Source organism: Balaenoptera acutorostrata, chromosome 6 (genome assembly GCF_949987535.1).
Source record: "Balaenoptera acutorostrata chromosome 6, mBalAcu1.1, whole genome shotgun sequence".
In the NCBI taxonomy this organism is placed as follows: domain Eukaryota; kingdom Metazoa; phylum Chordata; class Mammalia; order Artiodactyla; family Balaenopteridae; genus Balaenoptera; species Balaenoptera acutorostrata.
The window spans coordinates 11,389,683-11,408,329 of record NC_080069.1 but is presented as its reverse complement, the minus strand read 5'-3'; the positions used below and the strand labels follow the sequence as shown (position 1 = coordinate 11,408,329).

The 18,647-nt window shown below is 44.6% G+C and overlaps 1 protein-coding gene across 5 annotated transcripts in view; it reads right to left on the bottom strand.

Annotated features, from left to right (window-relative positions):
* Positions 1-2,726: 2,726 nt before the first annotated feature.
* CCDC25 (coiled-coil domain containing 25) overlaps positions 2,727-18,647 on the bottom strand; it is a 55,881-nt gene continuing 39,960 nt past the window's right edge. The window contains exon 7 of one of the 5 annotated variants that reach the window (XM_057548146.1): positions 2,727-3,037. In XM_057548146.1, coding sequence (XP_057404129.1) covers positions 2,885-3,037 — 153 coding nt within the window. In that variant the 3' untranslated portion in view covers positions 2,727-2,884. The remainder of the gene's footprint in view (positions 3,038-18,647) is intronic. The other 4 variants (XM_057548145.1, XM_057548141.1, XM_057548147.1 and 1 more) reach the window with 4 other exon arrangements.

Below are 18,647 nucleotides of genomic sequence, written 5' to 3'. Positions count from 1 at the left end.
AACTCATGGGTTTTAACAATTTTGATGTGTTTCAATCTATTGCACTTTTTACTCTTACTTGTGTTCAAATGGTCCCATTTTGGGCCTCCCCAGCTTAGTTCCTGAATCCTTCTGCCCCAACTTCAGTAATCTTTGATAGTTTCCTTGCTTTCAGGAATGATAAAATGTTCTTGGCTTATCTTGTATATTTCCTGTCTTGGATCTGTAATCCAACACTCTTTTAGGAACTCTGATTCCTGTTGGTGGAAAATGGTATTTAGAATTCATAATCTGCACACAGAAGGCACTCACTGCTACTGGTGGATCATGGCTTCTGAGTCTCTTTAATGGGTAGAACTAGGAAATATATATATATATATACATATATATATACACACACACATATACATATATATGCATTTATTATATATGTGCTATCTTGTTTTAGTTTTTTGAAAACAAATCAAACTTATGAAAAAGTTGCAAGTGAAGTACAAAGAACTCCCCACCCGCCAGCAAAAACCTTTTGAGAGTAAATTTTTACCACGAATGTTCCATAACCCTCAAATACTTTTTGTTGGTATTTCCAACAAACAAAAACATTTTCCTAGGGACTTCCCTGGTGGTCCAGTGGTTAAGTCTCTGTGCTCCCAGTGCAGGGGGCATGGGTTTGATCCCTGGTCAGGGAACTAAGATCCCACATGTGGCGTGGCCAAAAAAAAAAAAAACAAAAACATTTTCCTCCATATGCACAGTACAACCATCAAAATGAGGAAATGCACGTTGATACTTTACTACCATGCCGTGTTCATACCACATTCAAGTTGTTTTACCATGGTTACAGTAATGTCCTTTACAACAAAAAGATCCAGTTTAGAATTATGCATTGCATTTAGCTGTCGTGTTTCTTTCGTCTCCTTCAGTCTAGAACAGTTCCCCATCTTTCCCCCAAATTCATGCCTTTGGAATTTTTGAAAATTATAGGGCAGCTGTTTTGTGGAATGCCCTACAGTTTGTGTCCGTCTAATGTTTCCTCATGATTAGATTCAGGTTGTGCATCCAGAGCAAAAACAGCATGGAAGTGAGGCTGGGTTCTCATTGCATCTTATTAGGTGACACACAATTTCAGTTTGTTGGATTACAAATGATGTTCATTTTGATCGCTTGATTAAGGTGGTAGCTGCTAGGCTTCTCCATTGTAAAATAATTCTTTTCGTCTTTGTAATTACTAACTATTTCTTGGAAAAGTACTTTGAAACTATGTAAATACCCTATTCTTTGCCAAACTTTCAATTCTTTCATTTACATATTTATATCAATATGGACTCTAGATTCCCTATTTTATTCCATGGGTTATTATCTATTGTGATCACTGTTGACTTTGATGCGCAAATTGTCCCAGATATGGCCAGTAGGTGCCCCTTCAGACTAGCTTCTGTGTCTCTCTGACTTGTACCCATTGTATTCCAGGCTCATCTTGTACTTTGCCTGTCCCAGCTGTGAAATAAGTCATTTCTCCAAAGAACACAGTTTCCTTTATTGTAGAATAATACTTAGAAACCAAGATCACGATGCTAAATGGGCTTATTGCTTTATGGGGCATCTTCATCCTCCGGACTTCTATCAGTGGACATAGCTCGGGGAGATTAAACTTGTACACATACACACACATCTATATTTGTCTCTATATCTGCATCTATTTGTGGGAAATAATGAGTTCAATTCCAATCCAACACTACAGGGTCCATTCTGCTTTCTCTCCTTCTGTATTTGTAACATCTTTCTCCAGGGGGGTTAGGCAATCACTCCCATTATCCGTAACATGTTTACTCATTTGGCCAATTCCCCACAGCGTCCCATAGCTGCTGCCACTTCCTCTCCTATGACAAGCCCTCTCCCCACCCTACTGGGGCTCTGACACCCGCTCCAGGCTGCACCACTGACTGTCCCCATGGGCACCCTCCTCATCCGCCCACGCTCCAACACCCAGCGTCAGGCTGTTCCTCCACACAGACACCATCCTCGTCCCAGTTGGCTCTGACCACACACTGGCAGCCCACCCTTCCGCAGGGGCACCCTCTGCCCCCCAGGGCTCCCCTATCCTGACCCCCCCCCCAAGCATGCACCTCTTCCTCAGCCGCACCTCATGGCTTTAGGGATGAATTGTTGAACAAGAGAAAAGAAGACAAATAAAGGAAAGAGGTAGAGGATGAGAAAGAAAGAATAGCTACATTTTTTTGTTTGTTTGTTTTTAACAGAGAGGAAAAACTTCTGGAGTATATATATTTCCAATCCAAATTTAGGAGTATATAATTTTACTTAATTTCTTCGATTTCATATTTTTATCTTTTTTCTCTTAAGCCAAAGGTCTTGATTCCTAACCACATCAAGATGATTATTTACTCTACCTTACTATATGTTTAATAGTTTCAGACTAACAAAACCAACACTATTGCGAACAATATGATTGGTGAAAAGAGTTTAAGATCTTTTAGAGTTCTTTTTATCCTAAGGTATTCCCCACTAAGGGTGTACAGTCAAATTACTATGTTTAGGTCATTTAAAATAATTACTCTCAGTGTGGTTAAGCCTCCAACTCAAAATGCAGTTGTATATTATGTTTCATTTTGCTTTTTTTTTTTTTTTTTTAAACAAGAAATGAGATGATCACACTTGCATTTATTTATTTATTTATTTATTTATTTTTTTAATTTATTTAATTTATTTATTTATTCATTTATTTTTGGCTGTGCTGGGTCTTCGGTTCGTGCGAGGGCTTTCTCTAGTTGCGGCAAGTGGGGGCCACTCTTCATCGCGGTGCGGGGACCGCTCTTCATCGCGGTGCGCGGGCCTTTCACTATCGCGGCCCCTCCCGTTGCGGGGCACAGGCTCCAGACGCGCAGGCTCAGCAGCTGTGGCTCACGGGCCCAGCTGCTCCGTGGCATGTGGGATCTTCCCAGACCAGGGCTCGAACCCGTGTCCCCTGCATTAGCAGGCAGATTCTCAACCACTGCGCCACCAGGGAAGCCCTCATTTTGCTTTTGTATTTGCGGGATAACTAGAGGGAGAAAAGAGATTTGAGTTGGTAATAATTTTTGGCAGAAAGCACACTCTGAAGGAGACTAGTTCAGGACGGGTGGAGGATAGAGGGGAGAGGTCCAGAAAGTTAGGAGAGGGTCATAGAAAAGGACTGAAAAGCCACAAAAACCACATAACCTCTTTGGAGAGGAGCTTGGCAATATCTACCAACATACATTTGATACTTTACTACCATGTAATATTTATCACTTACTGTAGGGTTAGCATGTAAGTCTGTAAGTAAAAACATTTGGCTCAGCAAACCCATTTCTAGTGATCTATCCCAAAGACACACTGGCGTAAATATGAAAAGATAACATGTTCAAGGCTGTTCAATGCAGCACTACTGGTAATAGTAGAAGATTCGGGATAACACTAAGGTCCATCAGGATGTTGAGAGACTCATGAGGACATAGGGCCGTGAAGGGGCCTGAGAAACCAAAGTTCGAGGAAGCAGAAACCATGAGGAAACAGAATTTACGAGGGAGAAAGAGAGAGAGAGGAGAGAAGAATCAATTTGACTAGAAGCTCCATGAGGCCAGGCAGGAATCATTCTCAGTTTTAGTCGCTGGAGTATCTCCAACACTTAAAATGGTGCTTGGCACACAGTAGGTGATCAATAAATATTTATCAATATACTGATAAATGAATAAGGTAGCAAGGTGGGGGAGAAAGAGTAGCACTGACAGAGAGACGCAGGAACAGACACCCATGCAGGGCACAGAAAGGACACTAAGTGAGCAGCTTTTCCTCTCCCAGCCAGCCCACCACGTTCTAGTGTGCTTGATGCAAAGTCTCCTGGGATCCAAAATCTAACTCAGGGGTTGAGATAAGATCTGCCTTTTTGTACATTCTACCCTTTGTCTTCTAGAATTATTAGAATTAAAAAATGTGGTCAAACTCCTGGCTTTTTTTCTGTGGAATAGAAATGATTCCTCTGTGCAGCTTAAATGTGCATTTCTTCTATTATGAGTAAAGTTGATCAGCCCTTTATATGTTTAATGGTCATTTGTATTTTTTGTTTTCTGTCCCCTTAATGTCCTTCTTGACATCCTGATTTGGGGGAGCTCCATATCGCCTTTGGGAACAAGATAAGCCCGTCTTATTTACTTTATGACATAATTTGGTTCTAATGGTTCAAAAGATAATAGTAGACAGGCACGATAAGGTGAATGGTAAGTAAAGCAGCTTCCCAACCAATTCCATTCTAGGGTTCTGCTCCCTCACCCCCACTCCATACACACACTCTCCCCAAATTAGCCCAAACCTCACAAACAATAGGAAACGTATTACATTCCTAGCAACACCATCCGGCCAGTTAGTCTCACGTCTCCCTCACCCCACCCCCTCTACCAACTTGTCTCCTTCTGACTCCAGATCGCAACTTCAACTCTTGCCTGGATCTCCAGCCTGCCAGACTGCCCTGCAGACTTCAAACTTGCCAACCAACCCTCACAATTGTACGAGCCAATTCCTTAAAAAGAAATATAAAAATATTTACGTGTGTGTGTGTGTGTACACTGGCTGAGATGGCCAGTAATGGTGAGTCACACAAAACTGGTATTTAGAGCAGACGGCAGGGAAAACCCAGTGGCTGCTTATATGCATAAGATTGAGCAAATAAGTAAATAAATCGATGGTAATGGGAGTCAGGCTTCTCACTGACAGGGAAAGTAGGTGTAAATGTGAAAATGGGGAATGCAAGAATAAATCCTGTAGTATGGACTGAAATGGAAGTATCAGTGTGAATTCACGGTTTGATAGATAGATAGGTAGGTAGGTAGATAGAAAGACAGATAGATAGGTAGATAGATAGATAGACAGATAGAAGATAAATAGATAAAAAAATAAACGGAGATGAAGAGGTACATGTGCGTTCTCCGTAGTACTGTTGCAACCTTTCTGCAAGGTTGAAAGTGGTCCAAGATAAAATTACAGAGCTCCATAGAGATGTAGACACAGATACAGGTATAGGGATGTAGATGGATATATAGATAAACACTAGAATGATACCTCCCCCATAAAAAAACAACTAATAAAAGGGGTAACCTAGGGCAGCTGGGCATGGGTGAAAGAATAGATGCAGTCAGGCAAGAGGATAAGACTTTTTTTTTTTTTTTTTTTTACAGATTTTATTTTTTTACTGATTAATTGATTGATTGATTGATTGCTATGTTGGGTCTTCGTTTCTGTGCTAGGGCTTTCTCCAGTTGCGGCAAGCGGGGGCCACTCTTCATCGCGGTGCGCGGGCCTCTCACTACCGCGGCCTCTCTTGTCGCGGAGCACAGGCTCCAGACGCGCAGGCTCAGTAATTGTGGCTCACGGGCCCAGCCGCTCCGCGGCATGTGGGATCCTCCCAGACCAGGGCTCGAACCCGTGTCCCCTGCATTAGCAGGCAGACTCTCAACCACTGCGCCACCAGGGAAGCCCCAAGACTTTTCAATGTAGATCTTTTAACATAATTTTTATTTCAAACCATGCGATAGTATTAACTACTCGAGAAATAAACCAAATTTAAGAAGTATAAAACACAGCTCTGACCATGTCCCTCCACTGCCTGAACCTTATCGTGGCACTTGGTTGCGTCTGCCTGTCTGTCTGTCTGTCTCAAGTCTTCCTTGTTATTCTCCTCTCCAGTCACACCCCTCAGTCCTGCATCCCCAGACCCTCCCTCAGGTTCTATTATGACCACAGACATTGATGGGCACCAAGTACACAACGCTGGGCCAAGCCCTTGACTCATGTATTATTGCAAGGTCCTCTGCCTCTGTGGCCTTGGTTCTATGGCAGACCCTCTGCCCAGAATACTCCTCCACAACCTGGTATGTTTGAAGCGATCCTTTGAATCCCAGATCAAATGCCGCCTTCTTGTGGAAACTTCCCTGCCCCAGGCTACTAAATTGCCCCCTCCTCTGGGCTCTCAGGGTGCTTTTTCATCTAGTCACTTGTCAACTTCAGGTGTCTTTGGGAAAAGTCATCTACTTCCCAAATCCTTAGGCCGTGCCTGGAAAGGTCAGATGTCCCACGAATATTTATTGAATTCATTTGGACTGAGAAAAACGTTCCCCAAAACGTTAGACCAGCAGTAAAGACCTTTCCTGGGCAAAGAATGGATTTCAAATGAATTTGGGAGTCCCGTGACTCCTAACAGAGACCTAGAGACCAGAAGTTTGAGGAACTCCCATTCCAGCTCTACTGTTTTCAAAACTTAAGTTGGATCAATGGTAAAACTCTAGACCCCCAAGGGAGTGGGGGAGTATTTCTTGGGAAAAGTATAGAGAACAGCGGAATGATTCATTTACGCCACAAAAGATGCAATACCGGATATGTAAGCTTCAGCTTTTCACCAGCTGAAGACAGAAAGACTGGGGGTGCCCGCTAGATGCTCCACATCTCTCCACTCTCCTTCAGGACTAATTAGAATTTCAAAACACCTAGATGACTGTATAAAAGCAAAAATCTTATGCCCTTATCTTCTCTCCCCTTCTTTGAAGTAAGGTGTCCGTACTCTTATAACTAACTTCAGAAACACAGAAAAAAATTCCTATGTTCTTCTTTGGAAAGCGAAAGTATAATCACTTTCCCTCCCTCTAAATCAGCTAAGCTCAGACATCCAACAGTGTCAGGACATAAATAGAAGATAATAGAAGATCGTTATGTTTGGAATGTCATACCTTAGAAAGTGTTTTAATGCGAAGAAAAGCTACTTCACCTGCAAGAAGAAATGCAGGTTGTTCCATTCTGGGAGATTTTCAGGACGTGGAGTTTTTGAAGACAGAGACAGCAGCAAGCTTGATCCTATCCACACAGGGAGAGACGGGAGGGGTAATGATGATACTTCTCAGAATGGAGAGGAGGCCTAGGCTGGGTGATGCTGAGCAAAGCACTTTACTTCTGAAGGTCTCAGTTTCCTCATCTGTTTAATGTGCATAATAGTGAAGGGGTCTTAAGGATTAAACAACACTATATCTGGCACTATATATAGGAGGTGCTTAGTAAATGTCTGTTGTTTATTCCCCTGTTTCTGTCTTCAAAAACTCCATGTCCTAAAAATCTCCCAGAATGGAACAATGTGCATTTCTTCTTGCAGGTGAAGTAGCTTCTCTTTGCAATTGGAGAAGCAAATGTAGTCAATTACAAACTAATTATCTCCATTCCCAGCTGCCTTTAAATAGCCAACCCTCCTCACTTATGTAGGATTTCTGCCATCAAAACGTCTTGGGAGGTAAGAGATAAAAGACACAGTCCTTACTCTCTGGGAAGGAGTAATTGCTTACGATTTACTTTGAGAAGTGGAAACATACAGGTCATTGCAAAGAACCAGGGAATAGAGAGAAAAAGCAGGTGACTCAGCGTAAAGATGGCTTCCTGGAGATATTTGAGCTAAGTCCTCAAGGATAAGCAGGAGTTGGCCAGGTCAAAGAAGGGAGGGGACAGGGCTCTTCCCCAGGAGAGAGCAGCAGCTGGGGAGGTTATGGAGGTGACAGGAGACACTTGGTGCTCAAAGGCTGAACTTCAGCTGGGTAAGGAAGGACACCTAACCCTCTCTGTCAATTGAGAATCAAGAAGGGCCAGATGGTCCTGATGCTGGAGGCCCAGACTCCAGCCTTGCCCAAGGCAGCAGAAGAGTCCAGTGAGGCTGAAGGATGAGAAGTAGCAGGAGCCGGGTGGAGCCAGAGCCGTGCACACGCTCTCCGGGCCCAGGTTTCCCCTTTGTCCTTCATGGGAGCTTTAGGCTCAGGTCTTCCCAGACCCTTTTCTGGGGTGTGTATGGAGGGAATAGGCACCCTGGGCAGGACCCTGTTCTCTCCCCCACCATCCTGAAACTGCACACCCCAGATTGGGACTCAAACTCACAATCTCCCAGCTGAAATTGCACACCTGGTCTCAGGACTTAATGAAGCTCAGGTTCTTTACGTCTTGTCACAGAAGGAATTCAGGGAGAGGTAAAGTGATAAGAAGTAGATCTATCGAGAGAGGTATATACGCTCCATAGACAGAGTGTGGGTCATCTTAGAAGGTGAGAGTGGCCCTGAAATATGGGGTGGTTAGTTTTTATGGGCTGGGTAATTTCATAGGCTAACAAGTAGGAGGATTATTCCAACTACCCTGAAGAAGGGATAGGAATTTCCAGGAATTGGGCCACCGCCCACTTTTTGGCCTTTTATGGTAGGCCTTGGAATTGTCACGGGCACCTTTGGGTGTGTCACTTAGCATATGCTAATGTATTACGATAGCGTATAATGAGGCTCAAGGTCTACTGGAAGTCGAATCTCCCGTCACCTTGAGCCTATTTGGTTCTCAACAGTTTATTCATATGTCATTCTTTTAAAGGTTGTGCCCTGCCCACTTCCCTCCTGTCTCAATCCCAGCCCTAGTCAGGTCCTGCCCCCTCCTGGATCTCTCCAGCAAGGCCAAAGATCGTCACACACACACACACACCGCCCCCGCCCCCCGCCATTCTGGGAAGAGAGGGATTTCTCCCCCAAAACAGGCCCATTTTCAACCTCTCCAATCAGGTCGTTGCAGGTCCTTCCTAAGCCCTGGTTGGGAATCTTGTCTTGTTCTCCAAGTTTGGGGCCTGCTGGGCCTGGGAGGCAGGTCAGTCATGTATGGATGTGTGTATGGGGTAGCAGGGAGGGTGAGGGTAGGCCATTCTGTTTGTGCCTACGACTGGGTAGCTCCCAGTTTGGGGCAGCCTGAAGCTGATACCATTTGCCAGGAGGCCCTCTTTAGGAAAAGGTGCATAACATTACAAATGCAAAATTAGACACAGACCTTGGAAGGGGGTCTGTGCAAGTGAGGTGACCCTACACATTAAGCATCATTGGTTTCATGGCAAGCCCGCTAAGACACTCACCACATGCTCCACCCACTTTGGGAGTGGGGGTGGGCTGCAGAAAGAGTACAGGCCTAGGACCCTGCTTCAGTCCAGCCTCTGCCCTGGATAATCAAATCAGGGCATATCTCTGTTCTGGCTGATCTCTAAGGTACTTCCCAGCTTCATGAACAAGGCCATTTAAAAACTATCCAAGTCCCTGTTACCTTATTTGGAAGCTCCAGCCCATCTTACATTAAATGCAATAATTTTTTTTTTTTGGCCATGCCACGTGGCTTATGGGATCTTAGTTCCCCAATCAAGGATTGAACCCATGCCCCCTGCAGTGGAAGTGCAGAGTCCTAACCACTGGACATCCAGGAAATTTCTTAAATGCAGTAAAATGTATTTAATTAAACATAAACCCATTAAATATATATTTGGATTTGCTGTAAAATTTGGAAGCTGTTTTTAAACTTCACTTTGGGAAGTGTCATTCATTCAGCAAATATGCATTGCATGCCCACTCTGAGTCAGGCACCGTTCTAGATATTGGGGTACAGAGTTAACAAAAACCCCCGCCCTTATGGAGCCTATGTGGGCTGGGGCCCAAGAAACAGATACAAAAAATAGTGTGGCAGATGGTGGTTAAGTGCTGTGGAGAAAAATAAAGCAAGAGATTTAAAAAAAAAAAAAGCAAAAAATAATTTAAAAAATAAAGCAAGGATGGGGATAGGGCTGGCTCATTGCTCATAAAGGCCCTGGAGTTTGGTGGTCAGTTCTGACCTTTGGCAATGACTGATGAAAGGCAACTGGGATTAGTGGTGGCCTCTGATGAGACAAAAGTCAGTGAGACTGGGTGTCTTGCCAGGAATACTCAGGACTCTGGAGCTCAACCTTAATTCAGGGATGAGTCAGCGGTTCTTTGGCTTTGATTAATTCAAATAGTTTACAAGTGAGTACAATTTCTCAATAATCAATGCGCATTGCTAACTTAGAAGTTTGAAATGAAATGTTTCTATGCTAAACCTAAGCATAAGGATGGCAGACTACTATTACATTTGTAGACAGTAGTTGAACACGTATTTGTGTGCTGGTTTCTATTTAAATTTGGTAGCCCATCCATGCTTTTAAAAGTCTTAGACATTTCGTCTGCCCTGGGAAAGCTGGCAGGAACTGTGCTGAATGGGTGACCTGCCCTGGTGATGACCTCCTCCCATTGGGGCAGGTGCTCTTTGGTAGTGAAATTGAATAAAGACACAGGCAGGCCCTGGGTGCAGGGCGCCCATTGTTTTTGTTCACATCTACCCTGGGCTTCACATCTCTAAAAGGGAGCTCGTATTCATGAACTACCCCATGGGGTAGTTTGAGGCTTCAGCAAGGTCACTCCTGGCCCTCACAGAGGCCTGCCAACTCTTTTTTAAAGATTTTTTTTTGATGTGGACCATTTTTAAAGTCTTTATTGAATTTATTACATTATTGTTTCTGTTTTATGTTTTGGTTTTTTGGCCATGAGGGATCTTAGCTCCCCGACCAGGGATCGAACATACACACCCTGTATTGGAAGGCGAAGTGTTAACCACTGGACCACCAGGGAAGTCCCAGGCCTCCCAACTCTTGGTGCCTTCATCCCTATTATCCACAGAGCTCTCTTTGAAAAACCATCCACCAGCTCCCCTGCTACATCCTGCAACTCACCAACCGGCCTCCGCCCCCCTCCTGAAAGGCTGACTCCTGGAACTGCTGTCACAAAGCCCCGACCTTCCAGCTTTGTCACCACGAATTTTCATTCACTCTCAAACCCTTTCCCTCCTTCACCCTCCTCCTTAGCCAAAGTGGCTCTCCCCTGTCCCATGGGGTCATCTCCCACTGCCATCACACTCTGTGGCCATATAGGGAACTCTCCCTCGTTCCCTGCTGAGAACTCCAGGCCATGAACCCATCACCATCCCCTGCTCCTCCTTTGAAGTTCATCTGTTTCTGGCACTTTCCTCTTCAACTCCAGTGGCTCTGGCACCTAATGTGGGCCTGGCGCCCTGACCTGGTCCGTGGTGCTCGCCTGCCTGGGGATGCCCCCCCGAGCCTGCTCCCACCCTGACATCACCCCCGGGTCCGTCTTCAGCAGCACGCAGCACCCCTTCCCCAGGCCACGTCGTCACCCTACTCTGTGTCCAGCCTCCCGGCCTCACGCTCGGTGGCTTCCCTTTCCTACCATAACCATAACCCACTCACCTCTCCGCGGACCCCCAGTCACATCACCTGTCCTGCCTCCCCCGCGCACTCCACTCTCATGCCGTCTGATTTCCTTCCCCTGAGGGCTGGAGCCCCTCAGCCCTTTGGATGCTGCCCTTGCCAATGGCCTCAACTCTTCTCAATTTACCCCTCTGCCCCGGACTGTCCTGTCTTCTCTCTCCTCTCCTGTTCCTTGGCTGGGAGTTGGCTAGTGGAGAAAGTTATCATTCCATGCTAAATGGACCGACTACAAAATCATTCTAACTCTGCCACTTCTTCGGCAATCTGATCCCTTTTCCCATAATAGCACGCTTTTCATTACTCCAGGGACTATCTCAACCTTGGCCTTTCACTCTCAAATTCTTAATACCGCGCCTATTGCCAATTTCTTAAAATTACTTCGCCTACCACTTTCTGGAAGCCAATCTTTAAGAGCTTTGTCCTCTTCCCATCTCTGCAGTAAAATGCCTTCCTTGTCTTAGGGGATTAGTTGCCTCTGATTCTCTCCAAGTCCTAACTTCCTGGTCCAGATCAAGGACACTCCAGGTAGTGAAAACTTGTGAAGGGGGGGTCTCTCAATGCTGTTTGAGAACTTTGAGAAATCATGGAAAGCAACAGGTCAGAAAACATAGGTCTGATTTTTCAAAGGTCGAAGGCGATTTCCCACAACTATAGGCTTGGTGAGCTTGCCCTCAATCTCTGACAAAATCATGGAAACCAAAAGGCTGCTTTATGCTCTTTAAAAAACAGTAGAGCAATTACTTGGAGCCAATACACGTTCTCTAAGCCTCATTTTGACAAGTCTGCTGGACAGGTAGATCAGGAAAATGCCATAAATATAGTTTATCTGGATTTCAAGCAAGGTTTTGTGTGTGGGGGGGTTTAATACTAAAATATAGTTGATTTACAATGTTGTGTTAGTTTCAGGTGTACAGCAAAGTGATTCAGCTATACATATATATATTCTTTTTTAGAGTCTTTTCCAGAATATAGTTCCCTGTGCTATATAGTAGGTCCTTGTTGTTTATCTATTTTATATATAGTAGCAAGGTGTTTTTTGATAATCATGTGAGCAAGTAGGAAAATATCATCTGAGTTAAAGTAAAACTAGGAGAATTAGATACTGGGTGACTGTGCCCAAAGAGTGCTAAATAATCCATTAATCTCAGTCAGAAGGGATGTTTCTAGAAGTTTGCTGAAGGTACTACCCTGAGACTTAACCCATTCAACATTGCCCAAAATTTTTTGGATGATAATATAGAAGGAATACTTACAAATATGTAGATAATATTTATAAAGGGTTAGAGATCATTAAAGCCAGAATTAACTCAACTCTTACAAGATATCTTTAATAGGGAAAATTAATTAAACACATAATATTGAGTGAAAGAAGCAAGTCATAGAAAAAAATCACAATAAGATTCCCTTTATATAAAGTTCAAAATAGGCAGAACTTAACAGTGTATTGTTTTGGGAAATGTGTGTAGGGGATAAAAGCCACGAAGAAAAGCAAGGGAATGATAATCACAGAAGCCAGGAGAGTTGAGAGGGAAGGAAGGGATGTGACTAGGGACAGGAACTAAGGGTCTGTGGGGGGCTACTGTTCTAATTTCTTAGCTTGGGCAATGGAACACAGTATTTATATTATTATTATCCTTGAAAATGAATATATCTTTCCATGCATTCTTTTGAGTGTTTGTTACATTTTACAGTAAAAAAAAAAAAAAAAAAAAAAAAGGAAAGGAATAAATCTGAAGCTCCAAAAAACTCCCCCAAAGTTCCAATAGTCTAATCAACATGATGTGTGGAAAAGACTTAGGGGACTTAGCTGATAATGTAAGTCAAAGAGTCAGGTGATCTAGGCTAGGTGTGGAGAATGGTCTTTACCCTGCTCTGTACGAGCCACTGGGGGCATGGCCAGAGACCGTGCACAGTTGGGGAGCTGCTCTTTCCCTGGGAGGAGGGGACTTGACTCAGGTGATATGAAGCACCATCATCTGTCCTCAGATGCCTGCTTTTCCTGCTAATGGGAGTTTAGGAGGAATCACAGGTGGCAGTTGACAGCTGTCATCAAACCTTTCAAGGCTGTTACATGGAAGAGGAATTCAACTTGCCCAGGGTAGCTGCAGAAGACAGAACGATGGGTATGTTACTGTGAGGCTGACTTTGGCTCAATCAAGTAACTTTCTAATAGTCAAATGGCTTTAAAAATTCATGAGCTTCCCGTCTCTGGATGCATTCACGCCAAGAGTGGAGGAGCTCTGTTACGGGTGGTTGGAAAGGACACAGAAGAGAACGATTGGTTTAAATCATCTTTCAGGTCCCTTCCAACCTCCATGGGCTACGGTTCTATGAAATTCCATGATTCAGTGCAACTTGTGCATTATGCCTGGGAAGGAAAGCGAGAGGCTGATTCTGAAACAAGAAAGATTTGTTCTCAAATATAAGCCTTGTGTTTTGACAACTTTTTTTTTTTTTTTTTTGGCTGCACCACGTGGCATGCGGCATCTCAAACAGGGATCGAACCCGCGTCCCCTGCAGTGGAAGTGTGGAGTCTTAACTATTGGACCACCAGGGAATTCCCCCAGCTTCTTTTTAGATCGATATATGGCATTGGTTTAGAAGGTTCCGGCACCTTCTACCCCGCATTTCTGAGATTTCAATGGCCAAGAGCTTTGAGACCCCACCCCCACCAACAGTAGCATCTCTTTTCCTGATGTGCTTCAAGATTCTCGGCGCTGGAGGGGTCCCTGAGGTCCCATGTCAACCTCCCATCCAACTGCAAGAATGCAATACGGGCTCAGAGGAACACCCGGAACTACAACCAGACGGAAGCTGACTCATGCTGTTCTCTCCTGCCACCTTCTGGCCCTTCCCTTCATCTCCTGCTTCTTCAGAATGCTGGAGGTGTCTACTCAGGATAAAACATTTCCAGGAGGCCTCTGCCACCCAGAATTCCTAGGGGGGAGGGACCCTTCCTATAAGGGGAAAAGCTTGGAGGACTTCCAGTGGTTCTTACTAAATCTAGGAAAAGCATAAATTCACAGATGGTGAGGACTGCAAGAGACCTTAGAACTCTTCTAACCCAGAGCCCTCAAACTGATAGCCCGTGGGCGACGGGCAGCCCATGGACAGGTCTGATTGGATCTATATACACATTTGGAAATTTGACTTAAAAACCATTTGTAATGTAATTTGCTATTGGATATTCGTGAAGTCTCAAAACTGAGAGCAGTAAGTAGTTGAGTATATCCACATTCTACCTGCAAGACACACCAATAGCCAGATTACAATAGTGCTTATCCCAAAGGACCCCTCCCATTGGCTCTTGTAAAGGAGGACCAAGTGGTAACCCTCCTTAAACCTACCTTTCTAGCCTCTGCCCCGCCCCTAGAGGAGCCAGCTGCTGGGGGGCAAGCGGAACCCAGGGAGAGCTGGAAGAGGCAGAGTGAAGAATCAGACCTGAACTAGAAGGTGGGTTGAAGTTTGGAATCCTATTTGTGGTTAAAGTTTGGATTTAAATGATACTGGAATTTTTTTTAAATTTATTTTTTATTGAAATATAGTTGAATTACAACGTTGTGTTAATTACTGCTGTTCAGCAAAGTGACTCAGTTATACATACATATTTTCTTTTTCCTATTCTTTTCCATTATGGTTTATCACAGGATATCGAACATAGTTCCCTGTGCTATACAGTAGGACCTTGTTGTTTATCCATTCTATATAAGACTGGAATTTTTAATACATAAAAGGAAACTGTAATTTAAAAATGTAACTGTTCCTATCCTGGGAAGCGGCCAGAAAGTCATGGAATCTGACCTATTCATCCAAGATGTCATCCAAGGGTAGGGAAAGCAGACCATTGTGGAAGGTGAAATTAAAACGCTCTTCCTTTTTCCCCTGTCAAGTTCAGCTCCTTCAATGAATGTTATTCATTGGCTTGTCTTATGGAAGTTGATTTCCCTGGAGCAATTTGCAGGTGGAGCTCAGCGGCAGCTGCCCCCTTTAGAAGAGCTACCCACACGTGGTGCGCACACGCTTGCCCACCTCGCCTCACCGGCCCTCATTCCTGTCACCGGCCTGCCCCCCGTAGCACTGGGATTTATAACCCTTCCTCTAGTCCTATTCCTCTCTCCAGTGGGCAACCGGAGGCCCAGAGGGGACAACTGACTTGTCGTTAAGTCACATAGTAAAGGAGCTGAGTTACATCCTAAAATGCACACTCCTAAAGGTAAAATCTAGGGTGAAAATGGTGTACTGCTCCCTGTCCTTCACGATACTGGGCATATCCTCACCCACACTAGATCTTCTCTCCCGTCCTTTCCGCCATAGTAAGAAGAGGCGCTGGGATGCAGGGTAGCCAAGGTAGCGAGCTGGGGGCGGGAGATAGAACCAAAGGGGGGTGGGGTGCTGACATCCCGAGTTGCCTGAGGCCAGTCCTGCTCCAACCCCCTCCCCACCCCCAAGCACAAACTGAGATGAAAGTAAGCAGTTTTCTTCCTTTCCTCTGTTCGTTCTCCACTGCGCTCAGATTTTAATTGGAACTCGGGAGTTTACTGAGAGAGAACCCACCCTGTACCTCCGTGTCCAGGCAGAGGTTGTTTCGTGGATGGGGACACCAAGACACCACTCGTCCTCTCGTTCCTCTCCATTTCTGAACTCCTGACCTTCCCCTAAGCCCCAGCGAGGGGTGACTCTGGGAAGGGGCTGGGCATCTTCTCTTGGATTCAATGCCCCAGGAGGCAAAAGCATAGAGCAGTCCCCCCCATACTCCCCCTTCGCTGGGCCGCTGGTACATCCGGGCTGAGAAGCAGGCCGAATTCCTGAGCTCAGCTGAGTCCAGATCTAGACATTCTGCCTTTAATAAAAAACTGGTACTACTGGTAGCCTCCAAGAAGCGGAACTGGGAACATTTATCACTCTACCCCTATTTTCTTTTAAGTAGACTTTATTTTTTAGAACAGTGTTAGGTTCACTGCAAAATTGAGTGGAAGGTACAGAGAGTTCCCACGTACCCCCTGCCCCCCTCACATGCACACAGCCTCCCCACCATCAACATCCCTCACGAATGGTATGTCCATTACAGCTGATGAACCTACATGACGCGTCATTATCACCCAGAGTCCACAGTTTGCAGTTGGGTTCACTAGGTGTTGGACATTCTATGAGTTTGGACAAACGTATAATGACATGTATCCACCATCAGAGTATCATCCAGAGTAGTTTCACTGCCCTAAAATACCTGTGCCCTTTTCTACCTTTTAAACGCTGAATTTCTAATCATATACAGGGAAATATTTTAAACATTCTTCCCAACTCAGAATCCCCGGAGATCCAGCGGAGTTCACTGGTGCTTGGAGGGAGGAGTCGACATGCTGGAGTGAGGGAAGGTTTGTGTGTTTCCTTTATCCTCTTTAATCCCTGATATACGAGCAGTTCTCTGGACAGATGTGAGGGAGAAAAAAAGTCCTGGTAATCAGTGTATTGTCCTGTTCACCAAGGTCTTAACGACAATAAAGCCCTAATCGATCACTGGACTTAAACATGGCAGCGGAACGCTTTCCGCCACGGCAGGAGCAGGACCTCAAGGGGCATCGCCGAGGGGCAGGAGGCGGGCAGGAACACAGGTTGCCCTCTCCCTTCTTATTGAAAAAGTAAACATTTTCCAACCATAGGCACCAGTACAGCTTTTCCTGTGACTAAATTTAAGCCTTGACTATTTGAGACCTTCCATCCTTTTCCTAAGACTCTTCTTAAAGCAATTCTAGTTTGGAAATAAGTTATGTAAGCCTCATTGGGTGCAGAGTACATTAACCAAAGAACAAAAATTTCAGAGTTTTGAAGGGATTATTATAACGAAGTGAGGGGCTTCACAACTGCAGATAATTCTGGCAAGGCTGAGACGGATAAAAGGCCATTGCCTCGAACTGTATTTTTCTCTTTACATTTCTCAATCTGCAATTTTAACCTGTTGACCCTGAATCTGACTAAGAGCTAAAACAGTTCAAGAGCCACAGAATAGCCCTCAACACCTGGAAGATCCCATTCTCATAAGCATATCCCAGAAATCATAAGCAAATGTTGACCTTCTCTCTACAAGGCAAACTGCTGAGGCAGAAACCAAAATACCAGCAAGAACGCAGGCAGCTAAGCCTTCATCTAGGCAGGATGTGAAATGTCAGGCCATTAATCTTATATTTTTAATGCAGTGGTTACAGGATGGGGTTGATGTGGGATTGAAAAACAATACTGACTTTGGAGAATTCCTTTTTATTTTAGCCTTTAACACTGACACCCTCTCACCAGGGCTGGGAACTAGCAAAAGCTACGTGGGATTCTAGGGTGAGCATTCATTTCCCCTGGCCTCTGTTCCTTGGCTGTCAACAGAAGCAGAAAATGCCTAGTCAGAGCCCACTGGCGCATGCCAACACAGAGACCTGTTTCTTATTTCATCTGGCACAGTACAGAACTGCAGTCATAACCGCTAAGGTGGAGAGCTTGGAGTTCCTCCAGTAATTGACACCATGAAATCAGCAAGACAAAACAAAGCAATCAATTGTGAGAAAATGGAGGTACGTATATTCTAATGGTAAGCCATGGTTAACACATGGCGTTAGATAGCTATTTGTATTTTCAGTGTACTCCTGAGTCCACCAAGAATATACACGGATCTCTACATTTTTCTATATGAAAAGTCTGGTTTCAACCTACATTCCCCAGATAGGTTGATTTACTCAAAACCTTAAACCCCAGGATTCAAGTAGCTAAGGCAGTTAAAATCAAAAGGGCGCAGGTATTGCCTTGACTAGTGACAAACAGAACCCAGCATCCTCTAATAAACATTTAAGAAGTCAAACATGCTTTTTATAGCTGGGAGCGAAGCCTGACTGTTTCTGTGGTTCCTTCTATCCTGATAACTCCTGCCAACACACTGGGTAACGTTAGAATAAGCACTGCCACAGAAGGGGTGACTGTATAAACAGAACACTGGCCCAGAGATACGACATTCATCAGTGATACCATTCCAGCAAGTCTGCATGTTTTGCACCTCATTCCAGGGTCAGGGTCTCAGGCAGACCCCTAGGAACTCTAGGGGGGCGGAGAATGAGTTGTAGACATCAAATTCTAGGGCTCAAAGATCACGGCCCTCAGGCTCCGAGTTCTTCAGTTCTCTTCCTGGAATTCTTGGGCCATCTTCCCTTTACTCTAATTTGCTCTCTTCTTTCTGCTAAAGGGCAAAACTGACTGTTCGAAGGGCATCATCTCAGGTAGTCGAGAACCTCCTTCTTCCTACTTGCCTAAAATAATTACACATCCCATCAGTGAGACTGTGTCATGGAGGAGAAAAGTAAAAGTGAAATCCCACACACACACTTGGTTCTTCTCAAACTATCAGCTTTTATTCTATTTTACATATCATTCATCCAGAACATGATGAAAACGTGGCTGGCATCATCCATTTCGTTTGTGAAATGATATAACGCACACGAGTCTCTTGCCCTGTGCTGGGCCCACGTGCACCTAGCAGAGAAGAGCT